The sequence below is a fragment of the Podarcis vaucheri genome, assembly GCF_965113315.1.
Source record: "Podarcis vaucheri genome assembly, chromosome: 7".
Taxonomy (NCBI): Eukaryota; Metazoa; Chordata; class Lepidosauria; order Squamata; family Lacertidae; genus Podarcis; species Podarcis vaucheri.
Window position 1 is genome coordinate 70,435,791 of NC_138765.1, and position 17,480 is coordinate 70,453,270.

Consider the following 17,480-nt stretch of genomic DNA (forward strand, 5'->3'; position numbering starts at 1 on the left):
ATTTCTCAAAATACAGCAACGCTGAAGAACCAGCATCTCTCTGATGTGTTGTACGTAGCATATCCCAAACCTCTTTCGCATATTCTAAATTCTGAATATGCACCAATTGGGAATCTGAGACACACAGAATTATAGCAGTCCTGGCCCTCACGTTCTGTGATTCCCAACCTCTGGTTGGTGCTGCAGGGATGGGGTTTTCAATTACCTCAAAAAGCCTCTGATTCTGCAGCAGGGCCTTCATCTTTACAGACCAAGATGAATAATTGTCATTATTCAGGAGAGGTGGGCAAGGCAGGGCTCCCCCCTTCTTGGCATCCATCTTGAAGCCAAGCCTCTCTCTCACTTTCCAGCCTTGCTAAAACTCCAATAGCCTTTGCTGGATTTGGTTACTGCCTTTCCAGGCAGACTGCAAGCTGTTTCTCAGACCTTGCACAGCATCGAAAACATAGTCAAAACAAAACTTTCGCTTCCCAGGCCCTCTTTCAGAGCCATCTGCGCAGTCAGTAAATTTCCACGTCTCTGACGGGCGTAGCCTAGCAACTGTGCATACAGGAAAGCTTATCTCAACCACAAGAATTTGTGGAATGCAGGCTGAGCCTCTGAGCTACAGGCCTCTCCTTCCGGAGCTGTTGTTTTTCTGAAACGCAGCTCCCGTGAACCAGAGAATAAATCAATCTGCGTTCACACTTTTAGCCCGAAATGCAGCATACCTTTGGCTCCGTTGCTTGGAAAACACTTTCCTCTGGGTGTCCAGCCGTCTGTTCAGCTTCCGGCTGCTCTCAGACGTTTATCTTCTCCCTTGGAGCAGAGGAGGACCATTCACCAGCCTCTCATGCAGATGTTCGATGAATCGCAACCACCGAATGCTGCCATGTGTTGGTATCTCAGCTCACAGTCAGAGGTACCTGGCCTCCCCCGGGCAAACTGAGTGAGATACTTGTTGACCTTCCATCTGCGTCTCCCGGCAGGCTAGGTCGTAAATCGGTGATTCTCCTCGTTAGACGTGAGAAGAACACACCCTCTGCTTCTCTCTCCCTGCTTCCCCCCCCCCGGGAGGGGAAATGAGACAGACAGGAGTCCTATTTACATGTCTTTTATTCCTGTCATTTCAGCAGTACATAGAAACGTGACTGCTCCCTCCAGACTCCATCAGAAGAGTCACGACTCCTTCCCTGTGCTTCCAGCACAGGTCAGATGACACTCTGAGCTAACATCCGGTGCTCAGTACAGAGAATAGACTCCCCCTTTCCCCCAACAGTACAGTTCGAGACAACAACATCCTGTTTTGCTTTCCAGCCACCTGCAGCTGGCTTTTGCATTGCTGCTTTTCCCTGACACCTGCAACCTTGGCATTGGGGCAACCCAGGAGAAGGAAGGAAGATGGATCTCTCCACGGTGATGCTGACATTTGTGATCTGCTTCCTCCTTTCCCAGGTGGTGCTCATTTATCGTGATGTCCGAAGAACAGATCTCCCTCCAGGAATCGATGGACCTATCAAACTCCTCCTAATCTCCATTATGGCACACTCATCCTTGCGTATGGTAAGTTGGATGGACTTTGAACCTGGAGTTTCTGTGGGGCAGCTCAGTCGCTAGAGCATGAGACTCTTAATCTCAGGGTTATCTGCTCAAGGCCCACGTTGGGCAAAATATTCCTGCATTGCAGGGGGTTGGACTAGATTGCCCTTGTGGTCCCTTCCAGTTCTACAAATTCTATGATTCTGCTATTTCTAAGTTGCATGGGGGCCAGCCAGGAAAGGTCCAAACAGGCAACATGTTTTAGGAGGTGGAACCCCATCCATCCTAGAATCATGGAATTGTAGAGTTGGAAGGGACCACAAACCCAAGCACCACTCTGCAAGGCAGGAATCTTTCACCAAATGTGGAACTCGAACCCAGGACCCTAGGATTAAAAATCTCATTCTCTATCTACTGAGCTAGCCAGCCTGAAGGCTTCATGTATTATAACTAGAGATCTGTGCAGAAATTTCCAGTTCTATTTGTGAGCGCTTGTTTGTGGAGGGACATCTATCTCCTCCACAGTTCAAATACAGTGTTGATCATCAATGTGACTTCTGGAGGATGCTTTGTGCTATGACTTCTAGCATCCCCAGCTAGCAGGACCATGCTGGCAAAGACTGTCCCACGCAGTGGTATAGCATGGGTTGCGAGCATCTGGGGCCATGTGTGGGGTGAGGTGGGGACTATGGAGCTGCCTAACAGTGTCCGCATCACCCAAGAGATCACAGCCTCAGAAACAAGAGAAGAAGATTCTCTCTGCTATCTGGAAAGTCACACAGAGAAGCCATTTTCAACAGAGCCCAGTGACAGAAGTATGCAGCTGTATTTAGGCAGCACCGGGTGTTGAAATTTTTGCACCGAGGGCAACCGCACCTGTGGCCTCACCCCACGTTATGCACTAGTCATGCAGTTCTATCTTGGGGCTCATCCACCTTTCTGCTTGTCCATTGCCTAGAAAGCAGTCGTTTCCCGGGGGGGGGGGCCCACTAGCGGCGCCTTGAAAGATGGCTGCTAATAACATCTTGTCCAGCTTGCAAGAGGTAATTAGAGGCTGATATGGGGAGTACATCAGCCTCCCTTCGTCTTTTCAGGGAAGGAAAAGACGCTGCCTCACCTGCTGTTGCCATAAATCACCCCCGAGTTCGGATGAAGGAGGGGGTGAGAGGCACTAGATGGAAAGCCCTCGGGCAAGCTTGGAGTTCCCTGCCAGCTTCTTTCAGGAGCGAGCCTGGCTGCGATGTTTAAAAAGAAGAAAAGAATTGGACCAATAAACGCACATGCTTCAAGAGAAATCAGGAATGCTTTTATCTGCTAATAAATTTACCACTGAGTGAAGAAGATCGAGATGGAAGGACGAAGGACGGAAGGAACAGAGATAACACCAGAGAACTGCCGACATTTTGGTAGGTGGAGGCAGTGGCGTAGCGTGGGGGGTGCCAGGGGTGCCGGCCACACCGGGCGCAACATTTGGGGGGGCGCGTTTGGCCGGCCCCCCTCAAGGAAGTGGGAACCTCTCCAAGGCGGGAGAGACCTCCGAAGGCTGGCGGCGGGAGGAGGGCTCTCCGCCCCACCGCCAGCCTTCGGAAGGCTGCTCCGAAGCCTGGCGGTGGGAAGAGGTCTCTCCACCCCACTGCCAGCCTTCGGAAGGCTGCTCCGAAGCCTGGCGGTGGGGCGGAGAGACCTTCTCCCCGCGCCAGCCTTCGGATGGCTGTCCTGAAGACTTGTGGTGGGAGCAGTGGCGTAGCGTGGGGGGTGCAGGGGGGGCTGCCGCACCTGGCACAACATCTGGGGGGGGCGCGGAAGAGACTTGAGTGCTAAAATCCATGGGTTAGGGGGCGCAAATTACTTGCCTTGCCCCGGGTGCTGAGAACCCACGCTACGCCACTGGGTGGAGGTACGAGGGGGGGGAGACTTTTTTATTTTATTTTTATGTGAGTACCTGATAACCCTCCCCCTCAAAAAACCGCCTCGACGACTAATTTACAAGTGGGAGTGAAAATGAACTGTGTGGGAAAAATTATATGTCTGTGAAAGATGTGGAAACAAGTGAGTCTCTATCAGTGACGCAGTAAGAAATGCTCCATTGCGTAGGCAGATCTCGGTTGCACGATGGATGGTCTAGGGAGGAAGAGCCACTGGGATATCAGGCTGGAATCGTAAATCAGAAAGGGCTGTTATCCTCCTGGAAGACTAATTATGAGGCAGCGGGTCTGGAAAGTAAACGAATGGACATTTAGACTGTATTTCATCGGAATGACAAGACGGAGTGTCCGCTCGAAAACATGATGGTTGGATTTGTGGACATACGAGAGAGCATTATAAAACCCACACAGAGACAAAATAAGACTGTTCCTTTTAATCCACTTGTGGAGAAAACTCGGAGGTGACAGAAAAGGAAAATGAATAAATGACAAATATGAGAAGATGGGACTGGAAACATCATTGCAGTAAGGAAAGCAGCACGAATTTGGATCTTTGGATTCCTGACGATCGAGGAGCATGGGTACCCCCCACAAAAAAAATATCTTAATTTGGGAAACATTTGGACTTTATGGTGTGTATTGATATAATTTGGACTAATTGGTATGATATGTTTAATTTGGCAAATGGAAACTTAATAAAAATTATGGGGGGGGGGAGAAAGCAGTCATTTCCCACTTTCCCCACACTATCCAAAGGTTTTGCCTTTGTCTCACCCGGGGTGCTCGGTGCGTCTTTGCGCGCGGTGAAGTGAACAGGGGAAGCTCCCTCTCGAGTTCTCCCTCCTCTTGCCCTTCCCTCCCGCCCCCCAAAAGGTGGGGGTTGACGAGATAGAGACGCTCCCCGGCATCTTCTCATACAGAGGCTCCCTCCGACGCGGGACCCACCTGCTTGCAGCTCATCTGCCTGCCCGTGGCGGCTTGGGAGCTTCCAACGCCCCGCCAGCCACGGTTGCGCGGCGAGTGGCCAGCATCCCAGCCGGCTCCACCGGCTATTCACTCTTAGCCCTCACCGCCGCCAGGTGGACTCTCGCGTTGCGATGGCTGGCCGCTGGATCATCCAGGCAGGGATCTCTGCAAGGGGCTTGCCTGGTTTGCGCCCTCCACCCATATTGTGCGCCCGGGGCAATGGCTCCCTGGCACACACCACCCCTCTATGCCCATGTCTGTGCTGCAGCCTGGTAAACATCCTCCGCAATGACACAAACCTCGAGTCACGCACACAAATGATGGAGAATCTTCGGGCGGGGCGGGCAAGAACGATACTCTGAGAAAAAATTGTCTCACCTCTGATTAGAGGTGTGTGGGAGGTCACCTGGAGGCAGCAGTTGCTGCGGATGCGGCAATACCATTGCAACACCACGCAGAGATCTTGGAAGAAGGTAAGTGGTTTAAATAAAGCAACGCCAATGGAGTGTTGCAATGCCCTCGTGGAGATTCTCCCGTACGGGTGTAAAGCAAAGAGCATCCTCCGGAGGTCACTGTTCATTCATTTTTAAACTGAATGGGGAACAAAACAAATGAGCCCCAATCCGTCCCTTTCCGTTGACATATTAGAGTGATAGGGGCATTCATATTGCATGACCCCCTCCTTCCCCCCCAAAAAACTCTCCTGAAGTATCTCAACAGTTGTCAGTGATGAGAAAAATCCCTGTCCTCAGACTTGCAACCAAAATGAAATGACACAAAAGGTAAAAGAGGCAGAGGGAGGAAGCAAGCTCGGAGATTGGTTCTTCATTGATAAAATTGCACCTGTTAAATTAGGACCTACTGGGTAATCTGTCTGATGCCTGTGGGGTGTGGGTGGTGGAATTCAAGAATGTAGTAATAATATTTTCATACCAATGCTATTTGGATGGAAAACAGTGAAGTTACAAGCTGATTCCCCCAGAGGACACAATAAGAAGATTATAGAACGTGTGTGTGTTTTTAATGGCTTATAAAACTGTGACTCTCTGTCCATTATGTTGGAGGTTTGGTGGACCTGATGGGGGAGGAATGTTAAAGTTGCCTAAAAATGTCACAGAAGACATTACAGACTGCATAAAGCAATGAGTCTCCCATTGAAACCAAAGGGGAAATGAAAACTGGGGGGGGGGGGGATGAAAACAAAGAGAACATTTCATGAATGCAATTGGAACAAATGGAAATGAAATCAATTAAACTTCTGAATGAATCAACGAAGCATTTCTCACCCCACACTACTCCTACAAACAGACCTTTCGAAAACCTTATTAAACTGAAAGCTAACTATGCTTGATACTAGCTTCTGTTGCTTTTTTGTTTTTTTCCAAACAGGGATCTATTTTGGAGAAGTTGGGAATCTGTACAAAACCGACATTCCTTAAATGGAGTTCCTCTGCAATGCCAGCAGGGAGCGAACCCAGATACACTATCGACACAAAATTTGACAATGTGACTGTGAGGATTTATCAGCCAAAGGGCCTATCCACAGGACAGAGAGGAATTATCTACCTGTATGGAGGAGCTGGCTTGTTCGGGAGCATAAGTGAGTCATTCTAATTTAACTTACAACCAGTGTGATCTGTGTGGGGCTTGATCTGGAAACTGCATCTTGTGCACGGTGCTGGGATCAGGTTGTTGAGTAGAACAACCGGACAAGCAGATATTACACCTGTGCTGAAGCCACTGCACTGGCTGCTGATCAACTACTGGGGCATGTTCAAGGTCTTGTGGTTAGGATCAGGACAACTCAGGAGCAGGTTACCTGAAAGGCCCCTTATCCATTAGCTAGGTTGTTTATGGAAATTCTAATCAGGGCACCTGAGGCAAAGCAGAACATGGCACACACACCCAACGCCCTGCCGCCTGAGGCAACTGGAGGTGACCTGGGGAAGCCCCAGCCCACTGAAGGCAGTGGAGGAGAAAAAAGGAGGTTGGATAGGAACAATGGCAGCAGTAGTATCCCTGCTCTTTCCAGGTGGTGCATGGGTGAGAAGTGTTGGAGGCAGTGAGCAGTGAGCAGCACACTCCTGGGGGACTTCCCAGCTCTCCCCAGCCTGAGGAGACTGCTTCACCCAAGCCTAATGGGCTGGCTGGCTCTGAGAATATCATGGGGCAGTGTCCCCCAAAACAGGCATTTTCTGTTTGTTGTTCTCTGTGTACTGTGAAATCCCCTTCCCTCTTCCATACAGGAAGCAGCTACCACCAGTTGCTACAGGCATCTTGTGAAGTCTTTTCCTTTTGCCCTGGCTTTCCCTGGCCCATGACTGTGATCCTGTAATTAGGGTTGCCATGTGTCCTCTTTTTCCAGGACATGTCCTCTTTTTCATGGGTAGCGATCCATATCGATCCATAGTTGAAAGTAGAAGTTGGCATCATCATCTGAAGGGCAACCCCTGGCTCAGAGAGTCAGAAGCCAGATCTATCGGTTTGTAGTATAGTAGGAAGAAAAAAGAGGCACATGCAGGAAATGCCATGGGGAGGGAAATAATCCTTGACAACGAGGGTATTAGTTTGACTTTGGGCCTTGGGATCTGTATGGGTGGAAGGCTGAGTAAATAGGAAAGATGGGAATTCTCCTCTGGCTCAGATACAAACAGAGCCGCAAAGAAGACTTGGGGTTTCGTCATACTCGTCATCCCAACCCACATTAATGTAGAAATGTGCATGCCATTGTGTAAAGTATTAATACACTGAAGGTCTTTTTACTATCCAGAAGGTTATCAGAAGCTGTGCCGCTACTTTTCCAGAGAAAGTGAATCAGTGCTTGTGTGTGTTGGGTAAGTCTACTTATTCCTGCATTCATCCTGGATATCCTGAACAGCTGATAAGTGTGGAATCAGGTGACACCCCCCCCCCATTACTCCCAAAAGCAGTGGGGGAATTTGCCACTACATGGTACAGAGATAGCCAATGCATGTCCTCCAGGTGTTGTTAAATGCCAAGTCCCATCAACCCCAGACAGCATGATTTATGGTCTGGGCTTATGAGAGTTGTTGTCCAACTACATCTGCAGGGCACCACGATTGCTACCTCTGTATTAAAGGCAGTTTCTTCATGATACGTCTGTTACGACAATTTTCTAACAGGCGTGTGGGAAAGCTGACTTCTTGACAGTTCTTCTAACAGCAGCCAAGGCACAGAATTGCACCAGGGCAGAATAATCCTCTGAAGGCAAGGGAATAAGAATCTGTGGCAAAGGAACCCAAGGTCCAGAAGGCTGGGCTGAAGTCTGGGCTTCAGTCAAGCTCGCTCCCATCACCATTGCGGGTTCACCACAATGCTGGTGGGGCTGCAAGCAAGGGAGGGACTCCCATGCAGTTATGGTGGTAGTGTTACAAGCTTACTGGGTTTGGGCAAATTACTTTTGATGTCGTTTCTCACCTTGGTCTATCCCTGAACGCAAACCCTGCTCTGGCCCTTCTGCCACTAGATCCTAATCTTGATGCTCTCATTATACATAAACCGCTGCCCATTTCCCAATGGAAAGATCTCAAAGGTCCATCTACGATGGGATGGCAAGGAGAAGTCTGAGGTTTGGCTCTCTTCAAGCATCTTACATAACACAAAAGGGTGCTCAGAGGCCAAACTAAACATGACCCTTTTGACAAGGTGTAGATCAGCTGTGTGAACAGATGTCAGTGGCAGACCACCAGGCACACATACTGAGCTATGAAGAGGCTGTGCCACATATAGATGAAGCCTTTGCAATGCATTCAGTGATTCAGTTATGTGGCAGTGTCCTGGTCAAGCTTCCTTCTTATATGTGACTGGGGAACTCATGGAACACAGGTATTGTTGGAGTTGATCAATGTCATCTTATTATAAGACCAATGAATATTCTAGAAAATAAAAATAAAGAAAACAGAACCAGCCATTTGCCTCCTTGTCTCAAACTCTTTGCAGGCTTTCAGATCTCCAAGTGTCAACACAATATTGAAAAAGATACCCTATATATAAAGTGCTTTGACAATATCACCAGATTTATTAATCAGCACAACAAAGTAAATTGATGTTTCTGGTTTTTCTTCTTCTGCACCTGTTCCTGAAACAGTAACGGACAATTACAGTCTAGGTTTTGCATCCTGTTACACCTAATCTATTTCTATGGCAACTCACTGCTACAGTTATATGGTGGAAACATGTTTCTGACATATTGAATTTTTTGGGGGGAGAATTCCATGCTCTAAGGCAGACATCATGTCTGCTGTGTAATTGCCCAGGGTGTAAAAATCATTTGCTCAGGATTGTAAATTTTAATTAAGTGAGCCTCTTTTGGTTTATGACTTGTGTACCACAGCAGCGCTAGAACCACAGCAGTGTTTACTGAAATTTAAAATTAAATTACATTGTGAAGTTGTTGACCTTTTGGAAGTTCATTAAGGCTTCCCATAAACATCTCGTTGGCCACTGTGAAAACTGGGTGCTGGACTAGAATGTCCCATAGCCTGAGCCATCAGTGCAGACATTACTCTATGCATTTTTCTACATGTCACTTGGATGGGGAACAGTCCTACCAAAGTTGGAGAAGGGCAGATTCCAAACGCTGACTATGTTTCATTTCACATGTTGTTTTAGAAAGTGTGAACTAGACTGGTTTGTCTTTAACTAAGAATAGGATTGACTTTCTCCCCTGCCCCTTCTCTCCATCATCTTCTAGGCAACGTTTGGCTCCTAAGCACCTCTGTCCTACACAAATCATGGACTGCATCACCGCCACTGAATACTTTTTGAAAAATGCAAGTGATTATGGAGTAGACCCTAATCGTATTGTCATTGCTGGTGACAGCACTGGGGCTGGAATTGTTTCCCTTGTCTGTCAACATCTGTTAACAAGAAAGGATCTCCCAAAGGTCAGAGCCCAGATCCTGCTCTACCCAAATATTCAAACACTGGACTACAACTTGCCATCTTATCAGCAAAACCGAAATGTCCCCCTCCTGTTCACAAAATGGTCTGCCGAATTTGAACTCAGGTTTATGAATGTGAAGCCAGCATATTTGGATCAATTTCTGAAGGGGGCCCATGTTTCCGAAGAAATGAAGATGAAATACAAGAAATGGATCCATGCAGATCATATCCCGGATGAGTTTAAAGTCAGGGGCTATAAACCACCCCCGCCAGTCCCGTTTTCAAAGGAGCTGCACGAAATGATGAAGCTTTCTTTTGATCCCAAGCACTGTGCTCTTCTAGTGGAAGATGACATTGTGCATCAGCTCCCCGAGACGTTTATGTTAACCTGCGAGTATGATGTGCTTAGGGATGATGGACTGCTATACAAAAAACGGTTGGAGGACAACGGTGTGCCCGTAACTTGGCACCATGCAAAGGAAGGATTCCATGGGATTGTAAGTTCAGTTGATTGGTTCTTTGAATGGCCATGTGGAAGGGTGGCAGCAGAGCATGTAACAAGCTTCATAAAACGATTTTGATCAAAAATCTGTTCTCTATCCCGCATAAAGACCTTTCATCTTACTGCATGCAGTGCACTCGAAGAAAATGTTATGAAAATGATATACAGATTGTATTTTACAAGAACTAAAATGTACAAGACAAGAACTAATGAGTGCTGGAAATGTAAGGGAAGGGAAGGTATCTTTTACTACATGTGGTGGAGGTAAAGTCTTTCTGGGAAATGGCATATAATGAGTTAAAGAAAATGTTTAAAAATACTTTTTGTTAAAAACCCAGAAGCCTTTTTTACTGGGTGTAGTGGGTGAAGAGATACTATGGGAAGACAAAAGACTGTTTATGTATGCAACAACTGCAGCAAGAATTCTTTTAGCCCAAATAATGGAAACAGCAAGAAGTACCAACGAAAAGGAGTGGCAGATGAGGATGATGGACTTTGCAGAACTGGCGAAGCTGACAGGAAAAATCCAAAACCAGCACGATCAAGTATTCCAAAATAAATTTATACAATATTTGAAAGATTATTGTGAGCAATTAACATCACTAGCAGGGTTGTCTGATGACTTGTAATGATAAATTTTCTACCTTCCTATTTTTATTTAAATTTTGAGACATTCTGTAATAAGTCTAATTAGAATTAGAATTGAAAAACATAAATTACAGTGATATAAAGGTTAATTTTGAAAGCCATGAGGCGGGAAGAAAAGAAATCGACAGGCTCTAAAGACCCAGGGCAGTATAGTAGATAATGACATTGTGAATGTATAACATTAAATGGAATAATAATAATAATAATAATAATAATAATAATAATAATAATAATAATATACCTCTCATCCAACTTTTGGGTGCCTCGTTTAGGGCTGTAGAATGCACATAATTCTGAAAAGGATTCCTTATTTGTGATTGCTTGTGTCTGCCGATATAGTATGTTACATTTGGCCTAATCTCAGAGTGTTATATATATAAAATGTTTGTCCTAAGCAGAATTGTTGGCATCTGTCTTGAGAGACAAAGGAGTGCACCTCCGGGGATGAAGTCAAACCAAAGTGATCTCTCTGGGGTGCAAGCCTGGGCGATGCATGTGGATGTCCTGGACCGCCTAGACAACAAGACCTCCATCTTAGCCTCACTGATGTGGTCCAAAGGAAAGCAGAGCAATATGCTTGTCACCAGCTTAGCTGCAGGGGTTGCTGGAAAGAGGTATAGAAGGAGCCATCTAACCATCTTAGGGATGCCACTCCAGATTTGTGTAGCATTTACTCCTTAGCCTGTATTTGGGAACTTGGGGACAGTACTGAGCCGAACTTTTGTTCATTGGCAGCTGGGGTTTATGGGAAAACTTTAAGACCCCTAGGAATTATATGAGAACTTAGTCTCATATAAGCAGTCGTTGCCCAGTTTTTAAAAAAAACTCTGCACATTTATATTTCACAGGGTGCGAAAGAAGGGCTTTGCACCTTTATACAATATGCATGTGAGCGTGGGCCCAGGGTCTTTTGTCTCACCATCCCCACTACTGACTTCCTGTTGCTACTCAGCTTCAAAAAGAATAAAAAGTATCCCTGGATTCATTGGAAAAAATCTGGTAACCATAATCTAACCATCTTATGGATGCCACTCAGGATTTGTGTAGCATTTACAGTACTCCTTAGCCTGTATTTGGGAACTTGGGGACAGTACTGAACTTTTGTTCATTGGCAGCTGGGGTTTATGGGCAAACTTTAAGACCCCTGGGAATTATATGAGAACTTAGTCTCATATAAGTAACTGCTTCCCGCCTAGAAATTTACAGCCACCTTGTCACCTGAGACTGGTATCACAAAACTCAAGGATGCCCTACCTGCAGTCCATCTCTTTAATGTAACATTTGGCAGCAGGACCTGTCACAGGGATTTTTCATGCTAAAGTTCAAAATGAGTCTAGCGTCTTGTGCTCTTTTTCAATAATTTTTATTAAGTTTCCATTTACCAGATTAAACATATCATACCAATTAATCCAAATTATATCAATACACATCATAAAGTCCAAATGTTTTCCAAATTAATTTTTTTGTGTGAGGGGTACCCATGCTTCTCGATTGTCAGGAATCCAGTCATCCATATTCCTGCTGCTTTCCTGTTTACAATGATGTTTTCAGTCCCATCTTCTCATCTTTGTCATTACTCATTTTCCTTTTCAGTCACCTCCAAGTTTTCTCCACAAGTGGATTGAAAGGAACAGTCTCTGTGTGGGCTTTGTAATGCTCTCTCGTATATCTCTAACAGAAATCCAACAGTCTACGTTTTCGCTCGAGCAAACACGCCATCTTGTCTTTCCGATGAAATACAATCTAAAGGTCCGCTCGTTTACTTTCCAGACCCGCTGCATCATAATTAGTCTTTCCAGGAGGATAACAGCCCTTTCAGATTTACAATTCCAGCCTGATTCCAGCTCTTCCTCCCTAGACCATCCATCCTACAGCCAAGGTCTGCCTGCACATCGAAACATTTCTTGCTGCGTCACCGAGAGAGACTCACTTCTTTCCAAATCTTTCACAAACATATTATTTTCCCCACACAGTTCATTTTCTCTCCCACTTGCAAATTGATCACCGAGATGGTTTTTAAGGGGGAGGGTTATTCACATAAAAATAAAATAAAGTCTCTCCCCCCCCCTTTCATACCATTCCACATACCAACATGTCAGCAGTTCTCTGATGTTATCTCTGTTCCTTCTAGCCTCTTGTGCTCTTGAAAGGGTTAGGGCCATTGAGAGTTGTGTCTCAGGGAAATGTATAAAACATTCTCTAACTTGGTGTGTGTGTTTTTGTCCACTCAGTTCTCCTACAAATCTGCTTCTGCTGGGTTTTTCAGGCAGTGATGCACCAAGCCAATCTCACTTCAGGAGTGGGTTGAAGTTTATTAGGAAAGTGTATCATAATAGCTAGTAAAATCTTCCTTATTTTATTGTGTTCTGGTGCTGTGATTCAAATGTTCCTGAACCTCTAATTTGACTGATTTTAAAATAAATTATATATTTTGCATTGGGTTACAGAATCTTTCCTGTTTCTTCCTATCTTAAATAAATTCTGCTGCTATAGAAACAGTTGGTGTGAGTTATTGGAAATGGGCTTTGATTCTGATTTCAGTGTTCTGAACTATTTGGGGGGTCATGGAGGTTTCTGGGGGAAAGTGTCCTTCCCATTTTTTGGCTGAGGATTTGCAGAAGGGAGAGAGAGCTGAGGCACATCTCAGTTCTAGAGGGTCCCTGAAAGTTGAGTTGTCTAATTTGGACTCCTGCTAGTCCACAAATCAGTATATGGTGGAAGGTATACCTTGGGCTAAGGAGTATTAAAATTGATGGGAGAACCACTGTATAATAATAATAATAATAATAATAATAATAATAATAATAATAATAAAAAATAATAATAATTTTATATGTACCTTGCCCTCTCCGGCCGGAGCTCGGCTCAGGGCGGCTAACATCATAAAACTAATACAGTATGCAAAGAACATAAGAACATAAAACAGGCAATCAATTAATTAAAATACATCTTAAAATTAGTTCAGAACAAATTAAAATCTGGACAGATGGCAGTCCATGGGTAAAATTGAGAATGGTCGGTTTCTAGCTGTCACTTGAAGAGTTGCCATCACTTCTAAGTCCATTAAGACTCACGTCCAAACTCAGATAGCAGAAGAGAGCTGATTTCAGAGTGTATTGCAAGTTGTAACCAGGGTGTTATCTTATGTTATCTTAAATACACTATTCCAGAGGGGGTTTTTAATATTCTCCAGGGCGGCTTCTAGCTGGGCGGCTTCCATAGAAACCAAAAATACACTAAAATATCGCAGATTAAAAACTTCCCTGAACAGGGCTGCCTTAAGATGTCTTCTGAATGTCAGGTAGTTATTTATCGCTTTGACATCTGATGAGAGGGCGTTCCACAGGGTGGGCGCCACTACTGAGAAGGCCCTCTGCATGGTTCCCTGTAGCTTTGCTTCTCGCAATGAGGGAACCACCAGAAGGTCCTCGGCACTGGACCTCAGCATCCGGGCAGAACGATGGGGGTGGAGATGCTCCTTCAGGTATACTGGGCCGAAGCCATTTAGGGCTTTAAAGGTCAACACCAGCACTTTGAATTGTGCTCGGAAAATGAATAATGGGGGGGGGGAGTCAGCGCCCCTGCATGTTATCACTGCAATTTAAATTTACTGCTCAGTCTTATTCTGTGGTATGTTTTTGTTGTTGTTGTAGGTCCCTGTAAATTCCTTATTTGAGTTTAAATTTTCTGCATTGCTCGGTGGCTGTAGCTAATGCAAATACCTCGGGTTACAGACGCTTCAGGTTGCATTTTTTCGGGTTTCTGCAGTCGCGCATGCGCAGAAGCGCTAAATCACAGTTTGCACATGCTCAGAAGCACCCTGTGGGAGGGCTGGCCATATCATTAGTAAGCAGAGTCAAATGACCACATCAGGCAGCACACCAGGGGAGTGGCAGATATACAGATATACTAGGAAAATGAAAGTCCTTCCATAACCTGCCGTATTATCAGCAGTCCAAACAAATCTCTCTCTCTGCCTAATCTATCTCATGTGGAAAGGGAGAGCCATGCACATCACCTTGAGCTCCTTGGAATAAAGTTGTGATGTAAAGGTGGTAAACAAATAATTAGTGACAACTCTGGATAAATAGAGTTTTAATTGGCTACAAGATTTTCAGGACTTTGGAACTTAGCAAGGGGCTTCGTGTTGAACCACTCTGACTTAGGAATTCAGGACTCTTTGTGACATCGCTGGAAGCCGTGATAGCAAGAGGGTTTTTGGGGTGATCCCAGCATTTTAGGGACAGTTGGAGGGTATGACATACATGAAGGAAATTAGTAGAGGTGAATTGAAATAAAACCAATAGCAATAACAGTAATAAGCAAGTTAGGGTACATAAGAGAAGACATCACAGAAAGATGAGAGGGGAGGGAGAAAGAAAAGTGAGCACAAGAGAAAGGGGGAAATATGTGTGTGTGTTTGTCAAGTCAAGTTTTAGCAGACAGCCATTTTACACATGAAAATGATAAAGATAAAGATAATAATAAATAATAGAGATTTACATTTCTGCTCCATAACTGTTAAAGAATAAATCATTTTTCATGTCCCCCTTTATGTTTAATAGCATGGATATGTAGAGCCTTATCAAGAAATTTAGATATTCTGAATATTTAGATATTCTCTGCATCAGACAGCAAAAAACAAGTCTTTGCTAAGGATAACCTTCCCTTCTGTCATTTTAACAATAGGTGGAAAATTTGGAGAGGAAGAGAGAGAGATACAGAGGAAAGAGAGTTTAAAATGGGTCATGGGGCAATGTTATCTCCAATCCTTTCATTCCAATAGCTGATGAAAAGGATCCATCACACTTTAATAATGCAGATTCTAGCTGTCACTTGAAGAGTTGCCATCACTTCTAAGTCCATTAAGACTCACGTCCAAACTCAGATAGCAGAAGAGAGCTGATTTCAGAGTGTATTGCAAGTTGTAACCAGGGTGTTATCTTATGTTATCTTAAACACACTATTCCAGAGGGGGGGTTGTGTTTTTTACACTGCCTAGATGACTGTTGCAGTGAAGAAGCCCAAACACACACACACACACACACACACACACACACACACACACACACACCTTGTTGCATATTCTGCCTTTTTTCACTGCATCATTTGATTGCACCTCTTTAGCCTGCTGACACCCACAATATTTGTTTTCAGGACCTACCCTATGCCATTGTTGGTGAATTTGGGGGAGAGTTGTGCTACTGCCACAGCTAGCACTGAACCTGAGAAATGACTCGATGCTAAATGATATGGAAAAAATGGGCAATTGTTCCTCCCCACTGGAGAAATTGGTGCTGCTTCACTCCACCAAATTTTTTTTGTTGTTGTTGACAAAAAAGGATGGAAAATTTGGAGAGACTTTGGGGCAGAGTGTCATCCACCATGAAGGGTCCTGCTTTTATTGATTGATTTATTGGGATAGTGGGGTTGCACCTCCTAAAACATTTTGACACACACACAGGGTGGTGGCAAAAGCTGCAATGCTAAACTCTGCTTAATCCCTTTCAGATTAAAAGGGGCTAGGCAATTGCCCCCCAATCCCCACAATATTAAATAAAAAATTGATCCCTGTGTGTTCTTGGTTCAATCTTTCATTGTCTCCGGGTTTAAAGCCCAATCAATTTACCACACAAAAAAAGCCTGTGAAATAAACACGAGCAACAGGAATCTGGCAGGTTCGCAGATACCAGGAAGGAAATTTGTTCTTCAGATTTCATAAGAAATTAACACCACCAGGTTGGTTAGAGATCGATCTTCTTCCTTGAGAAGTCCAAATGAACTGAATGTTCTTTTTGCAGATGAGCTTAAGCAGATGTTCAGTTACACAACAGAGTTCGGTGTTGTAAGGTGTTTTGATTTCCAAGTATCATTTCTACCCTGATTCCTGCTCTTTATAATTAGTTTATCCAATTGCACCATCATTTCTCTGTCTAAGCAATTACTTGCTGTAGGCATTACACATTCCATCTGAACTGCTCCCCAGAGTCAAAATGTCTTCCTACCATGCCTTCAGTCTAACTTGCACTGAAACGTAGTCCTACTGCACAGCTTTCCAACAATTAGCCTAACACCTCATTCTTACCCCAGTCTGTGAGTTGTGTCCAATTAAGTTACACCCAGAATAGACCCTGAAATCAATGCACCCTAAAATCAAAGAAGCTATGCAAGTCATGTCCGTTAACTTCAATGGGTCTCCTCACAGTAGCACTAACATTGAATACAACCCCTGTTTTGGATTTGAACTTGACTTTTAATATATCATTGTGATTGGGAGCAGAGCTTGGCTGCATTCCTGAGCCCCCTTCTAATTGCTGGATCCAGCAAGAATTCAATTGTTGGAATAGCCAGGCCAGCTTCTTTGTGAATTAATGCCACGTAATTATGGGCTGTTATGGTAACAAAGGAAGTGTGACTGCAAGTAATAATTTTATTTATTTATTTATTTATTTCCCCAAAATCTGGCTGGGCAGCTTCCAACAAAATATTGAAAATATGATAAAACTAATTAAGGTGCACACTGTTTGTCGGAATCTCCACTCAGCCAAGCTGCTAAAGCTCATCTTCCGGGCAAGTCTCCGGAATCGCCCTCCCGACAAATAATTAATGACCTCGAGCCTTTGATGAGGCTCCAAGGCACGTTCTCATTCACCAGAGAATCCAGTACAGGGAAGTGATGAGATTTATGGCTACATTGCAAAGAGTTTTATTTCTAAGCTATGCAGACAGAAAAGACAACCTCTCTCTATGAAAGCAGAGAGCAACTGAAACAAAGGAACAAAGGAAACAGGAAACCAGTAAACATCACATCTGTCTTCTGCCTCCGTGAGACTTCCAACAGCCTGGAAGGTCTCTGGAATGTAAACAGAGTCCTGTGACTCTAAGCAGCTGCTCAGTGGCAAACAGAAACTAACATCCTCCCCCTTTCTGTGAACACTACTGGGCAGCGTGTCAGTACAATCTCAGTACAAACCCAATGTCTGTACATAGGTACAGTGTTGATCCTTCGGAACAAC

At 44.7% G+C, this 17,480-nt stretch overlaps 2 protein-coding genes and 1 long non-coding RNA gene across 3 annotated transcripts in view; 2 read left to right on the plus strand and 1 right to left on the minus strand.

Moving 5' to 3' along the window:
- LOC309536559 overlaps positions 1–5,401 on the minus strand; it is a 32,373-nt gene extending 26,972 nt beyond the window's left edge. Inside the window, exons 1-2 of the long non-coding RNA XR_014221618.1 lie at positions 4,723–5,401; positions 4,389–4,632 (exon numbers count right to left, since the gene is read on the minus strand). This is a non-coding gene — a long non-coding RNA (uncharacterized lncRNA). The remainder of the gene's footprint in view (positions 1–4,388; positions 4,633–4,722) is intronic.
- Positions 1–10,864, plus strand: part of LOC309536244 (arylacetamide deacetylase-like 4) — a 35,718-nt gene extending 24,854 nt beyond the window's left edge. Inside the window, exon 5 of the transcript XR_014221498.1 lies at positions 10,287–10,864. The gene's annotated coding sequence lies outside the window, so the exon portion shown is untranslated. The remainder of the gene's footprint in view (positions 1–10,286) is intronic.
- Positions 1,343–10,864, plus strand: LOC309536268 (arylacetamide deacetylase-like 3). The gene is made up of 4 exons (XM_082230304.1): positions 1,343–1,542; positions 5,799–6,009; positions 7,180–7,243; positions 9,124–10,864. Exons 1-4 carry the CDS (start codon positions 1,381–1,383, stop codon positions 9,893–9,895), a joined length of 1,209 nt encoding a protein of 402 aa, XP_082086430.1. The 5' UTR covers positions 1,343–1,380; the 3' UTR covers positions 9,896–10,864.
- Positions 10,865–17,480: the final 6,616 nt, after the last annotated feature.

Bases quoted from the DNA above. Each gene is read 5' to 3' on its own strand.
- LOC309536268 (XM_082230304.1), top strand. From the start codon at position 1,381: ATGGATCTCTCCACGGTGATGCTGACATTTGTGATCTGCTTCCTCCTT. The intron at 1,543-5,798 runs GTAAGTTGGATG...TTTTCCAAACAG, and splicing joins CACACTCATCCTTGCGTATG to GGATCTATTTTGGAGAAGTT. The intron at 7,244-9,123 runs GTAAGTCTACTT...ATCATCTTCTAG, and splicing joins TCAGTGCTTGTGTGTGTTGG to GCAACGTTTGGCTCCTAAGC.